Source organism: Anoplopoma fimbria, chromosome 4 (genome assembly GCF_027596085.1).
Source record: "Anoplopoma fimbria isolate UVic2021 breed Golden Eagle Sablefish chromosome 4, Afim_UVic_2022, whole genome shotgun sequence".
NCBI classification, from domain to species: Eukaryota; Metazoa; Chordata; class Actinopteri; order Perciformes; family Anoplopomatidae; genus Anoplopoma; species Anoplopoma fimbria.
This window is the reverse complement of record NC_072452.1, coordinates 9,590,474-9,602,913: the sequence shown is the minus strand read 5'-3', so window position 1 is coordinate 9,602,913 and position 12,440 is coordinate 9,590,474. Positions and strand designations below refer to the sequence as shown.

The 12,440-nt window shown below is 42.1% G+C and overlaps 1 protein-coding gene across 1 annotated transcript in view; it reads left to right on the top strand.

Annotated features, from left to right (window-relative positions):
• The first annotated feature begins 5,414 nt into the window (after positions 1 to 5,414).
• The window catches only part of unc5a (unc-5 netrin receptor A), a 136,055-nt gene continuing 129,029 nt past the window's right edge, over positions 5,415 to 12,440 (top strand). Inside the window, exon 1 of the mRNA XM_054597691.1 lies at positions 5,415 to 5,665. Coding sequence (XP_054453666.1) covers positions 5,575 to 5,665 — 91 coding nt within the window. The 5' untranslated portion in view covers positions 5,415 to 5,574. The remainder of the gene's footprint in view (positions 5,666 to 12,440) is intronic.

The following is a 12,440-nucleotide window of genomic DNA, read 5'->3' as shown; positions in this document are numbered from 1 at the left end:
ATTTATGGAGAGAAATCTTAAAGTAACAAGCGACCATAACTGTAAATCAGTGGGGCAAAAAATGCAACACTTGCATCCGAAATGAGTAGAGTGGAAGTATAAAGTAAAACAAAATGAAAGTACAAGTACCTCAAAATGCACAGTACAGTAGTTACTTTCCATCGCTGGTAATGGCAGATAGTACATCTCTCTTTGTAATAAACAATATATAATGGCTGCTGATTGGATGGCTGATTAGAAATGATCAAAAAGGATATAAGAAATATTAAAAGATAAAAAAAAAAAGATGTGAGCCCAGAATCTATATTCAGCATTGGATGTGATCCTTTATTTCTTTTTTTTTTAAAGATTGATCTTTAGTTATACATTTCAGGTAACATTTTCCCAGGGTTGATACGTGGCATTTTGAAATGAAGCTCCTGAAATGTTAAGTGTGGCTCGCCCTGTGTGTTACTCCTACGCTGCCAGATCCAGCAGCTGTAGATGAGGTTCCCCTATCAAAGTCTCAGAGCAGCACTGGGAGAGGACTGGCACAAAAGCAGGCAGTCATAAAAAATTCAACATCATTCAAAGTCTCCTCTCCCATGCACGCTTAGACAATGTGACATTCAAAACAGGAGAATGTCGGTCCAGGAAGCATATTTCAAGAAACTTCTTTTTTTTCCTTTTTTTTTTTCATGGGAGAATACTGAAATGAAGGGGAGGAGATAAAAAAAAAACCTTGTGGGAAAAAATGGTTTGGCTTGACAGTATTACTGTCACTTGCCTTGTGAGGAATCAAGCGGCATTTTCACGTTTTAAAAAAATTAAAGTTATATTATTCTTTGTCAGCCAAACAGGATTTTGAATTAATAGGATACCATTTAAAAAGGGAAAGGAATGCAAATGTTGTTTTTGTACTGAATCTTTACCGCGCAAATCACACCTCATTTAGACGCTATTAGATACCGTAAGAGTTTCTCTTCCTTTGAGCTTTCTTGACATTTACATTCAAAATGCTAAACAAAATGTATTCCTTGTGCAAATGCATCTCAAATTAAAGTCTGCTTGAAAATGTGCCATTCGGGGAGTTCATTTCCCTTCTTTATTTCATTGTTTTATGAGGTCTTTAAAATGTAAGTGCTCCTTTCTCTTTTCTCCTCACCTATTAGAGAATTCAGCTGTGAGGCAGTTCTGTCATGAACAAAAAAAAAAATCAGGTTACCATGTGTTGAACTGTTTTTAGCGCTAAGCAGTGGGTTTGATGAATTACAAGTCAGTTAGTTCATTTTGCTGACAGAATGCAAATTTATTTATGACCCTGAGACTGGGAGAAAATGAAATCATCATATATTTCCAAACACTCACACAGTGTTTTAGATTAGGGGAATCTGTTTTGGATGGAAACGCATTCTATGAATAAATTGTTTGAGTTCCCTTTGGAAACAACTCTTGGAGCACCACGTTCAGACATTGCCTGGGCTCCTTCTAACAGCATAGCCCTTGAAATCAGAGAGAACGTGAAGAACCTGCGTTAGAAGAAAGTCTTAATTTGAGGGCACGGCAGGATACACCGTCTTCCTCCAAGTCAGGAGAGTTGTACTTTGAATCAAAAACACCAAATCAACTTTAATTCTTAGAGTGTCTGCTTTTGATTTATAGTCATGGAATAAAATGTGGCCCGTTTCATATGATTTGGTGGTTATCCCATTTGACATTTTCATCAAATCACATTCTCGGACCATATCTGTAAAATTGAGAAATCATCAGAGCTGAAGTAGAGGGATATTGGAAGTTCAGCTTCATCAGCAGTCTGTGCTGCTGAAATGAGAGAGACCTCCAGGGGGCTTCTTCATCCTCACCCACCTTCCCCTTCACTCTCTGTTTTGTAAACCCTCCATCTCTCATTTGGTTTTGCTCCTCACTCGACTGCACTAGATGTGGTGAGGTCACACTACGGCTATTTTGTCTCCACTTGTGTGAGGAATCATTTAATTAAACAAAGTCGCAGCTATGCATGGCATATCCAGATCGTAACATTTTTATTGGTGTATTGAGAGCTGCAGCTACTGGCTGATACAATGATCTGGAGTAAAAGCCTAGAGTGTATTAGTGATGTAGTGATGATGGTGGCTTTTATAGTACTTAAAAGGTAACTTGTGTTTAATTGTTACCATGAATCCTGACATTGTCTTTTCCAACTCATCGAAGTCAGTGGTCCTACGGATCAAACTATAACGCTCTAAGTACCCCTGTAGCGTCAGTTTTGGGCGTGGCAGGGACAAAGCTGGCAGTTTCCACTCGTTAAAAACAGGTTTTTTTCAAAATAAACCTCTGTCTTAACAGGAAGTTAGGTTAAGGCAACCAAAAAACAACCTTAGTTAGGTTCAGGAAAATATTGTAGTTGACTTAAACTAGCAACTATTACAAATGCTTATTTTAACTTTGCAGGGGAACACAAAACAGAGGCTTCCTGGAAGAGAGTCCAGAGTTTGTCTGAACCATCCATCTTCCTGTTTGGCCCATCTTGCTCTTAATACGCCGTCAGTTACCCTGATGGTCTTATAATGATGCTCGTTGGTTTATATTGGAGTCTAAAGCCTGTGTATAAGTATCATAGACTGATGGACACTGACCAACCGTCAGTATATGATGTTGGGAGTGATAACAGGTTGGTGAGACACATTTATATTCAGTGTCATTACGCAGAGAGTGGACTCCATTATATACTATGATACAGAGTAAAGGGACCCAGTGGAGATGTTATGATGCTAAAGTAATATCTTCTCTTTAATATTACTGGGGTTTGTTTAGCTCCCAATTCATTTCCCCCACCCCATATCAATACTATTTAATTAATTTGATACACTATTGATCTTCACACAGTCATTTTGTATGGTAATTAATCGCTAAAATGTTGCGGCATGCAAATGCGAACCTCAATGTTATTCTCACTGGACTGGATCCTCATAAGTGGTTTGCAATGTAATATGCAATCGGCTGATGGCTTATTAAGATCTTTACAGTCATTTAATCTGAGACTGTGGTCAATTATGTCTCTCTGGAGTAGCATTGCAGTTTAATTTGATATAAACAAAACAATAGGCTGTGAAGCTGTGGTCATGATGGAAGTTGATACACCTGCTCTCACTCTGTAGGCTGTGCTGCGATACAGACAGTCAGACCCTGCTCTGCATCCTCCTCCAGGGACCTTCTGTGTGGTTTGTAAACAATAAATAATATTAATTTCATGCTGGACACCTTCATCGGATCGATGAGTATCGACCAGGCGAATCAGCTGTCTTTATGGGCTGCAAACGTTGCGGGTGTAATTGCAACAGTTTATGGAAGGACCAACACTCCGTAACATACAAATGAGCCTCATGTTTTCTTAATACTGATCGGTCGCCTAGTCCGGTCTCTTCGGATCATAGCTGGCGTGAATAATTCAAGATGATACAAGAGGAATGGTGGTTCTGCCTTGGTTTCGTGATTGATTGCAGGAGAACAAGCTGCTTCAAGTCACAGGATATTGTAACTCGAGCCATTGACGGAGAGAAAATTAATTACAACACCGCAAATCGATGGACAACTAAATGTGTCAACTCCCCAAAGAGCCCTGATTGTTCATTGTAGTCTGATTGAGGGAGCAAAAGGGGGTCAGGATGCTGCAACCGGATGAATCAGTGGAGGAAAAGGTTGTGGAAGAGGTTGCGCCCTGCCTTGACTCAGCAAACACATCATGGAGAGGAGAAAAACACACTCTGATAATTCCTTTAAATACAGTTGTAGCTGTACTCCCCCTCCTGTGAGAGGATAATATAACTGACTATGCATTTACACATACACGCTCTCACATCCTGAAATGCATGTACCCTTTGGGTTCCGTTTCAGAAAGAATAAAAAAAGAAAAGACTCTCTCCAGCTTGCGTCGCCTGATTGGACGCAGAGCAGATTAGCAGAATCGGGGAGATCATTACGAGCAACCTCACAAGTGACCGAGGCTGAGTCATTCTGTTGCATTCAGCTGCTGTGTGTCTGCCTTGCTCAGCCCTTCACATAAACTACGTGGCTGTGGGGTTGTGTGTTTCTGCGTGTACGCGTCTGCACTTCGTGCTGTCATTCTCGCTGCGACTTTGACCTTTAGCGAGGGATGCTGGATGGAGAGAAGGCTTAATGAGTTTGTATAATAGCGGAGCTCTATCTGAGGAATCATCCATCTACATGAGCCCCATAATTAGCTGGTAAGACAGTGGTCCGGCTCTGTGCTTCCACTTATTATTCTGCTGACTATTATGTGGTGGTGGAGAAATGGATAAACAAAGACAGAACCCCCACCCCATCTGAAGTGTATTAATAATCTGCTGTTGATTCTGGCGGCATAGGAAAAGGCATGGTTGAGCGGTCTGAAAATCACTCCACTGACACCCCCCAAGAAAATCAGGAGAAAGCTATCTGGAACATAAGTCACATCCTGGTCTGGAGTTTGCTGACAGGTGTACACTCTCATGGGAGCGCTAATCCTCCTGCTTCTTCTTCTTCTTCATCTGTGTTTGTCCATCCCTGATGTACTGCAGCACACACACACACACACACACACACACACACACACACACACACACACACACACACACACACACACACACACACACACACACAGAACCCCAAGACAAAGCAGAGGCATATGCAACTGAAACTCAATGACATGCAGATGTGATCTGTGCGAATTTGTATGCAAAGCACCCGTCTGATTCCTATCACACAGGGCTGGATGTCATATCCATCATTTTCATGTAAGGCAGAAGATTCGAAAGAAAAAAAAAAAAAAAAAAAAAAAAAAAGCACTTGCAAGGGTGTGCGGATGAAACAATTTCCATTCGGTCGTGCGTTGCCAGTATGTGGTTAGTTATGCTTATTAGGGATATGTAAATATTTGGTTAGGGTGGGGGGGAGGAAAAAAAGGATATAACAGCAGGGCGCGCTCAGGACGCTCCATTCCCAGCGAGCACGCGGGATCCGCTCCTGGTTTTGCTGCTCCGCTCATCGCAGCGTACACACACACACACACACACACACACACACACACCTTCCCTGACTCTCAACAGTCCAGCATTGCTGTGCAAGCAGATGTTTCGATGCCGATTCTTACCACTCCTGCATTGGGAGAAAGCCTTCTTCCGCGCGCAGAAAACTGAACCTGAACGGGAAAACTGCCTCCCTCCTCCGGCTCAGTGAGAGAGGGAGAGTTGCGGACGGATAGCTGCTTTGGAGAAACAAAACCAAAAAAAAAACCCTTTACAGTGAGGGGGGGAAGAAAAAGAAAGAAAGAAAAACACCGCGAGGCAGCACTTTATCCACCACACCTGTGATGCGTTGTGCTGAGCGACGAGGACGCACGGAGGGGATACCGATGGCCACGGCACGGCGCACGGATATGTGTTGAGGAAAAGGACTTGGGCGTTGTGAACAAGGCGTTAAGTGCTACAGAGGACACTCTCTCCGGACCTTTATTAACCCAGCGTGCCGGTGTGTTTCCCCCCCGTCTCTGCTCCCTGTCTTTGAGAAACTTGGGTGATAAACCCCCCCAGCACGAAGATGCCCTCACTTCTGGGCCCCTTTGTCCGCTGCGGGTTCAGCGCCGCGCTCCTTGTGCTCGGGCTCGTCTTCGCTGGCTTCACCTGCACTGGTGAGTTTCAGTCCCCCCTTTTATTATTATTATTATTATTATTATTTTTTTTTATTAAATCTTTTTATGCCTTTTGGTGGAATTACATATTTGTGTCAGGGGGAAAAATAAAATGAAAAAAAAAAAGGATAGTAAGAATGTAACGTTTCAAAAAAAAAAAAAAAATAAATAAAAAAAAAAAGGCTGAAGGCGACAAGTTTTGCGCGTGTTTTTTTAATTTATTTATTTTTATTTATTTATTTATCTATCGCCGACATGTAGTCGCGCGTACCAGACGTGTGGAGCGTTGTTGTTGTTTGTTCTGTAGTTCTCCAGCACTCACGCGCATCAATTAGCCTCCAAGGTTACACAGCACAGCGCGTGTCGCCTCGCACGTGTGTCAAGCAAGGTTACAACTTGAAGCAAAGCATTGTTCCCCCCCCCCAATGCAGCTTATATATTCATTAGAAGCTGCGCCATGTATTTTAACCCCCCGACTGTCGTGACTGTAAAGGAAGTTGGAGCTACACCTGCTTGAACGGAGCAAACCAGACGGGCCCGTGGACACCACAACACACCACAACACAACACAACACAACACGGTGCGGTGCTCAGTCACATTATTGCATCCTGCTTTCACGTGTCACACAAACAACCTGCACTACGTTTAAGCTGTAGTAGTAGTAGTAGAAGAAGAAGAAGAAGAGCCGTGTGTGTGTGTGTGTATTTCAGAGCTCTGTATTCCTTGCTGGCTGCACGCCTTCCTCCTCCTCCGGGCAGGACTCTCATCCTGCTGTATTTGCAGTATGGTGACAGCTTTACGGGAGTTGGTAGCCGACCTCCTCGCACGGATGAGTTACGTGTTATGAGGTAGCCTCCTGGCCAGACAACTCACCGATTGCATGCAAATGTGCTCCGTTGTACAAAACCATCAGCAGCAGTGGGGCTGAGCTGAAATACTCCCCAAGTTTTAACCTCGGCAGCTGCAACAGTGAGCCATTTGTGAGAGAGTCTGTAATGCAAGTTCAGATTTTTTTTAAAATTAATTTCAAAGGTGAAAATATGCTGATAAATAGAGGTTAGGCTATTGACCCGATTGATTTAATTCATACGACAACCCTGCAGAACAGACAGAGTGCTGGCTGTTGACCCTGGACGTTACAGGTCACTGCTGTAGTGCACAGTCAAGCTGGTCAAATCAACGATCTAATCAGTGCCATCAATCCCCATTTTGCCCATAATGCACCCTTTCACACTGCAGTTCTTTAAAAACACTTTTCTTTACTCCCTGTCGCTGGTGCTAAATATCACCCTTACACAGTCGCACAGCTGGAAGCAGCTGGTGAGTAGCCTATCCAAAAAAAACCAGGAGAATTTCACACACCATTTGCCTCGCGCTCGTTTCCGAACTGTTAACCTCGCTTTGGACAGAAGGCAAACACGTTAGAGTTGGTGTAGTTGTTGTCTCTTGCTTCAGGACACTGAGATGATGAATTAAGAGGGCATTTCTCCTGCATTAATTAGTGTATAATTATGAATATATTAGGATTAAATAAACAGTCATGCTCAAGGGACCTCATGTATCAAGCTAAGTAAGTGGCAGTGCGTTGGTATTTACAAGTCACTTTATGATGCATGTTGAAACTGATACATTTAGATCGGGTTGCTGGGATAAATGGGCTGCGTGCTGGTTCAGTAGGCGTTGTTGCCCCACAGCAAAAAGTTTCTTGGTTCTTACCCGTGTTCATATGGGTTTCCTTTGGGTGCTCTGGTTTCCTCCCACAGACAAAAGACCAGCTTTACGTCAGGACTCTCAATTCCCCTAGATTTGATACTGTTTTCCCGTTTCTTTGTTCGCTCTGTGCTACACTGGAGCTCTGTCCAGGGTGTTTCCCTGCTTTTCATCCAAATGCATGCTGGGATAGGCTCCCAGCCCTTCTCCGACCTCGAATAGCAACGACCCAGTTCATAAAACAGAAGAATGCATGGATATTGGTAAAATCATTTTTATTGTCTTCTAGGCAGACCCCTCTCTCTTATATATCAGGTCAGTACAAGCATCCTCAAGAGTCCCGTCACAGCTTACAGGCTACTTTTATAGGACAGCGTGAGTTCCAGAAATGGATCGGAAGGTAATTTGGTAGCCAATTCTTTCGACATCAGGGCTGGGACAGTTTCAGCCGAGATCAGTCAAGCTATCCTCCAGTAGAGAGAGGCAAAGCGCTGACTCTGCATTTGTCTGTTTCAAAAGCCGACTTGTCTTTTTTGCAGGGAAACATAACTCAGTCAGTAATAAAGGTAAGCCTGTCAATCTAGATTTGAGCTAGCCGAGCACTTTCCCTTTCGCTGTGTTGTGAGCGATCTGACGGGCTGGACTGAGGGGGACGGTGTGCTTTCAGCCTCTGGAACAAAGAAGTGTACTGCTCTACCTGTGTGTGTGTGTGTGTGTGTGTGTGTGTGTGTCTGTGTCGGCGTGCACACCACTTGATGTTTTCAGTATGCGAATTGTGTGTGTTAGACAGATAGAGGGTGTTTCTGCAAGGATTTGCATACATGCATTTCTGCTACATCAGTTAGGTTGTGTGCCTGCAGATTTTTTACATCTCCTGTTGCTGCTGTTGTTTCCCATTTATTTAAAGTTGCCTGTTAGTCACTTCCTAGTCCCTTGTGACTTACCTCAGAAAAATATAATAATCAGAAAGTCAGCTATCCATGCAGAGAGAATAAATCCTCTATTTTTCTTTTGTTTTTCCCCTCTGCCCAATGAGAGCGTTGCCAAGCAGTTGTTGCGTGGTTCGTCGAGGGAGCATGGGATTTGGTATCAGGTACCATCCTACTTGTGTGAGCAGTCACCTCCGAGTAATTTCCGCGGGGTGTAAACCTTGCGATGATGCAAGGAGATGGCCATTAAATGACGACAAGCAGAAATCTATTGCATAATGGAGTAATTTGCGAGTTCACATTTATTTGTACAGTAATAGAAGATATTCTTTTGCCAGAAGTCTCTCATCATTCTAATGTGAATCATCCCAGAGTTTTTTTTTTCTGGCAGCCAGTTTTGTCTCTCCTCATTGACTCACTAAAGAATGCGATAAGGAGAGCGAAAGCTGAAAATTAACATAATTTATTGGGGGAAATTGCCTTCTGGTCAAAGGAATTTAAAACCACTTTGTTTCTGTCCCATAGCTAATGCATGGCAAATGATCGCCATGTATTTGCGGGGATATGGTCTTTCACAGGGAAGTAATGATTCACTAACAGAAAGAGTTTTTCTTCCCTCTAGTCATGGGAGATGAATTCAAATGATAGAGACAATGGGAAGACTTGTGCACTGGGGGAGGGAACTTTTATTTATATTTATTTATTTTCTCAACTGCTTATAATCACTCACTGAATTAGCATGATATACAAATGCAGAATATATCATGCAAGGAAGTAATTACAATTTTGGGGGAAATAAAACATATATAAAATATTTCACTCCACAGGAGTTCAAATGCTCGTTATGAATTTTTGATGTTGTTTTCAGAATTTGAATTGGACAATGTGACAATGAAAAAGAGAGTTCGATTTGCTTATTTGCAGGACAGAGCTGATCAGATTTATTGCTTTTTTTTTTTTAATTCACTTTCCATCACGTTAATATGTCTGAAAGTAAGAATACAGACAAATTGAATGAATTGCCTTCCTGTCCAAGTCTCGCAAAGTGTAATTTCTTCAGTTTGAGTTATTGTGATTAATGGAGGCGAAGATAATAGTTCAGCATAAATGAATACAAGGTAAACAGTGCATGTCAACATAGGTCGGCTTTAAACAATGGAGGAGCATGCTCCACTTGGTGACAAATACCCAGGTGCCTTATCTTTCAGAAGGCTACGTCCCTGCGCTTATCATTTGCAAATGGCAATCTTGGGGAGTAAAAGGAAGGACACAGGCGTTGCCGAGGACACATGGAGGATGAACCTCGCAGAGGGGAGGTGTTGGGTGTTATTTTCTGCAGTCTGTGCAGAGAACCTGCGAAGGCACTACATCTCTGTCAAACTCTGCCCTTTTGTTTCAATTACCCCATTTCTATGATTCAGGTCTATGTGAGAGCGCTTAGGGGTTGAAGTTGGGCCGTTTCCCTCCTGAAATGTGGTGCACCGTAGTCACTATGTGTGCTTTCCTATGGAGGGGGCAGATAATGTACCTTTCACCTCTGATGTGGGATGAGTTTACCCAATGTTTCAATGGGAACCTGGCAGAGTTGAAGCAAACAGACCCGCACAACAAGTAGCTCCCGTTTGTAAGATTTGAATGCGGTGTAACGATTCACACTACAGGCTCTTCCTCAGACTTCTTATATACAGAGAGTCGCCATCTTAGATACCCATAATGCACATACAAGCTAACGTGACATACCTCCTCTGTTGCAAATGGTATTAACTAGTAGTAGGAAAAAACACAACAATATACATACAAAAATTAATACAACAACAACTACAAAAGAGTATCAGGGCCAGGCAATTGAGTGAAGGGAGATTTTTAAAGAATACAGTCAAAAAGTAAAGATAAGGGTCAAACTTGCAGTATTCGTACCAGGCATGATAAAAAATAGATCAGGGAGGAAGCTTTCTTTTTGGCTTTTTGACAATTCTGTTGTAATGTTAAGATTAAAGTTGAAATACCATTTTTGAGAATAAATCAAACTACTATTTTGACCTTGTTCTCGACATTTACAATTTATTCTCAAAATGAAAAACTCCCTTATGCCTATACTAAATTTTTTATATATATATATATATATATATATATATATATATATATATATATATACAGGTTTATATTTTCCTTTGTATATTCTTTATGTACCGTTTTGTACCTTTCGTATATACGTAGCCTTGATATATTATTGGTGTATATATGCTTCATTTTGTCTATTTGCAACAGGTCTGGTTTGTCACAGGTACTTGTATATAATCTGTTAGATATTTCTTTGATCCAGGACCCATCCTACTGGGTACCCCTATATGTGTGTGTCTTTTTTTATTATTTCAATGTGACCATGGAACCAGGACCATAATTCATTGAAAGCCACCACAGTGTCTGACATAGTATCAGCAGTTTGGAGATTGCCCTCAATCTCTGCTGTTGTGTTCCTGTCGCCTCTAACCATCCTGTGCCAACACTCATATAGCCTCATACGTCCGAGGGCCACCAATGAGAAGTCTGGATGAGCTTGTTGAGCTGAGTACTGAGTCTTTTCTCTGGAGGGTTTAATCGAATGTTCTTTTTCCTCAGTCATCTCTCTCTCTCCCTCTCTTTTACTCTCAAGGAGAGCAAGCACATGCAATGCTGTCCTTGATCCCTGGATGTGTTCTCTTGCTGGGAAACCATTTCACCTCAGCAAAGAACATGGGACATGTGAAGGTTGATGTCATGGAAGTCAATCACAATAGAATAAACACCAACTTTGCCAAAAGGCACATTGCTGTAGTTTTATTCCCATGAATCTCTTGGACATGAGTTCCTTTTGTTAACCAGAAAACAGATATGGCGGACAGTTTAGCATGTGTGCTAGCCGTAGAGGCAGTATTATTGGTTTTTTTTTTTTCTGTAATGTTTGTTTTTATTATACATGATGTGCTGTCTGGATGCTCACTTTGTACAGTGAGAGAAGTGGTGTGTTAGAAGACGTTTCCAGAGTCCTTCCTGTTCTCTTAGTGATCAATACTCTTCTCCAAATGGTTAATTGGCCATCAGTCACTGTCAGTGGAAGCGCTTAGAAACCCAGAGGTGTCTTGGTGCAGCTCATAATAAGAGAGTGTCCAGTCCTCTGGGTCCTCTCCTGGCCTTTACTTCAGGCAGGGTGGTGGCTGGGGAAAGCAGATCTGAATGCAATATGGAGCGCCATAGATTAATAGTTCCTTAGTCAGGCCACCAGGGAGCGATGTGAAAGCCACTTCCACTTCATCATACGGTGGACTGGATGGAAAGTCTACAGAGCATGTGGTGGGAAAGGAACTTTGAGACCGTGTGAAGGTCATGTGATGTGAACTGGCTTGATGTGAAATTCTTTGGATTTTATCAGTTGAATGTCATCTTGTAAAATCCCTATTTATTTTTAATCCTTTAAAATCTAAGGTAACATTTTCTTGTAATATTAAGGAGAAGTGAGCTCGTGAGTCTAAAGTTCCAAGATAATGACACTTTTGTCTGCTGCTTCAACCTTGAAAATAAAGCACACCTCCAATCAGATGAATGGCTCATTGTTATGCTCAGCCCTGTTTAGCATGGCATGTAAAAGACATAATTAGAAATCACCTAAGGCTACCCAGGCAGGCCTGCTGGCGCTTGATTGGCAAGGGTATCCGAGGGAGGTCTGGCTCAGCCTGAGCCAGAATTTGTCATCTTGAAGTGATTTTGTTGACAAGACAGGAGGCACAGTGACCTTTCCTAATTATGTGTATGTGTCCAGGCACTGATGCCTTAGGCAAGCAATTCAACTGAGTCAACAGAGCGCTGACTCCCAGAGCACATTCAAGCCCAGACAGCACGTTGTGTGATGTAAGGTTAGAATACACTGGGTTTAGCTGCACGCTTGTTAATAATTCAGTATTGATACAACATTACTAATGTCATTTGTGTCACCTTTTGCTCAAAGATGTGTAAAGAAACAAACGGAAAGATCAGTTCAGATCAGCACCCTTATCTTCTTCTTCTTCTTCTTCTTCTTCTTCTTCTTCTTCTTCTTCTTCTTCTTCTTCTTCTTCTTCTTCTTCTTCTTCTTCTTCTTCTTCTTCTTCTTCCACTTGTG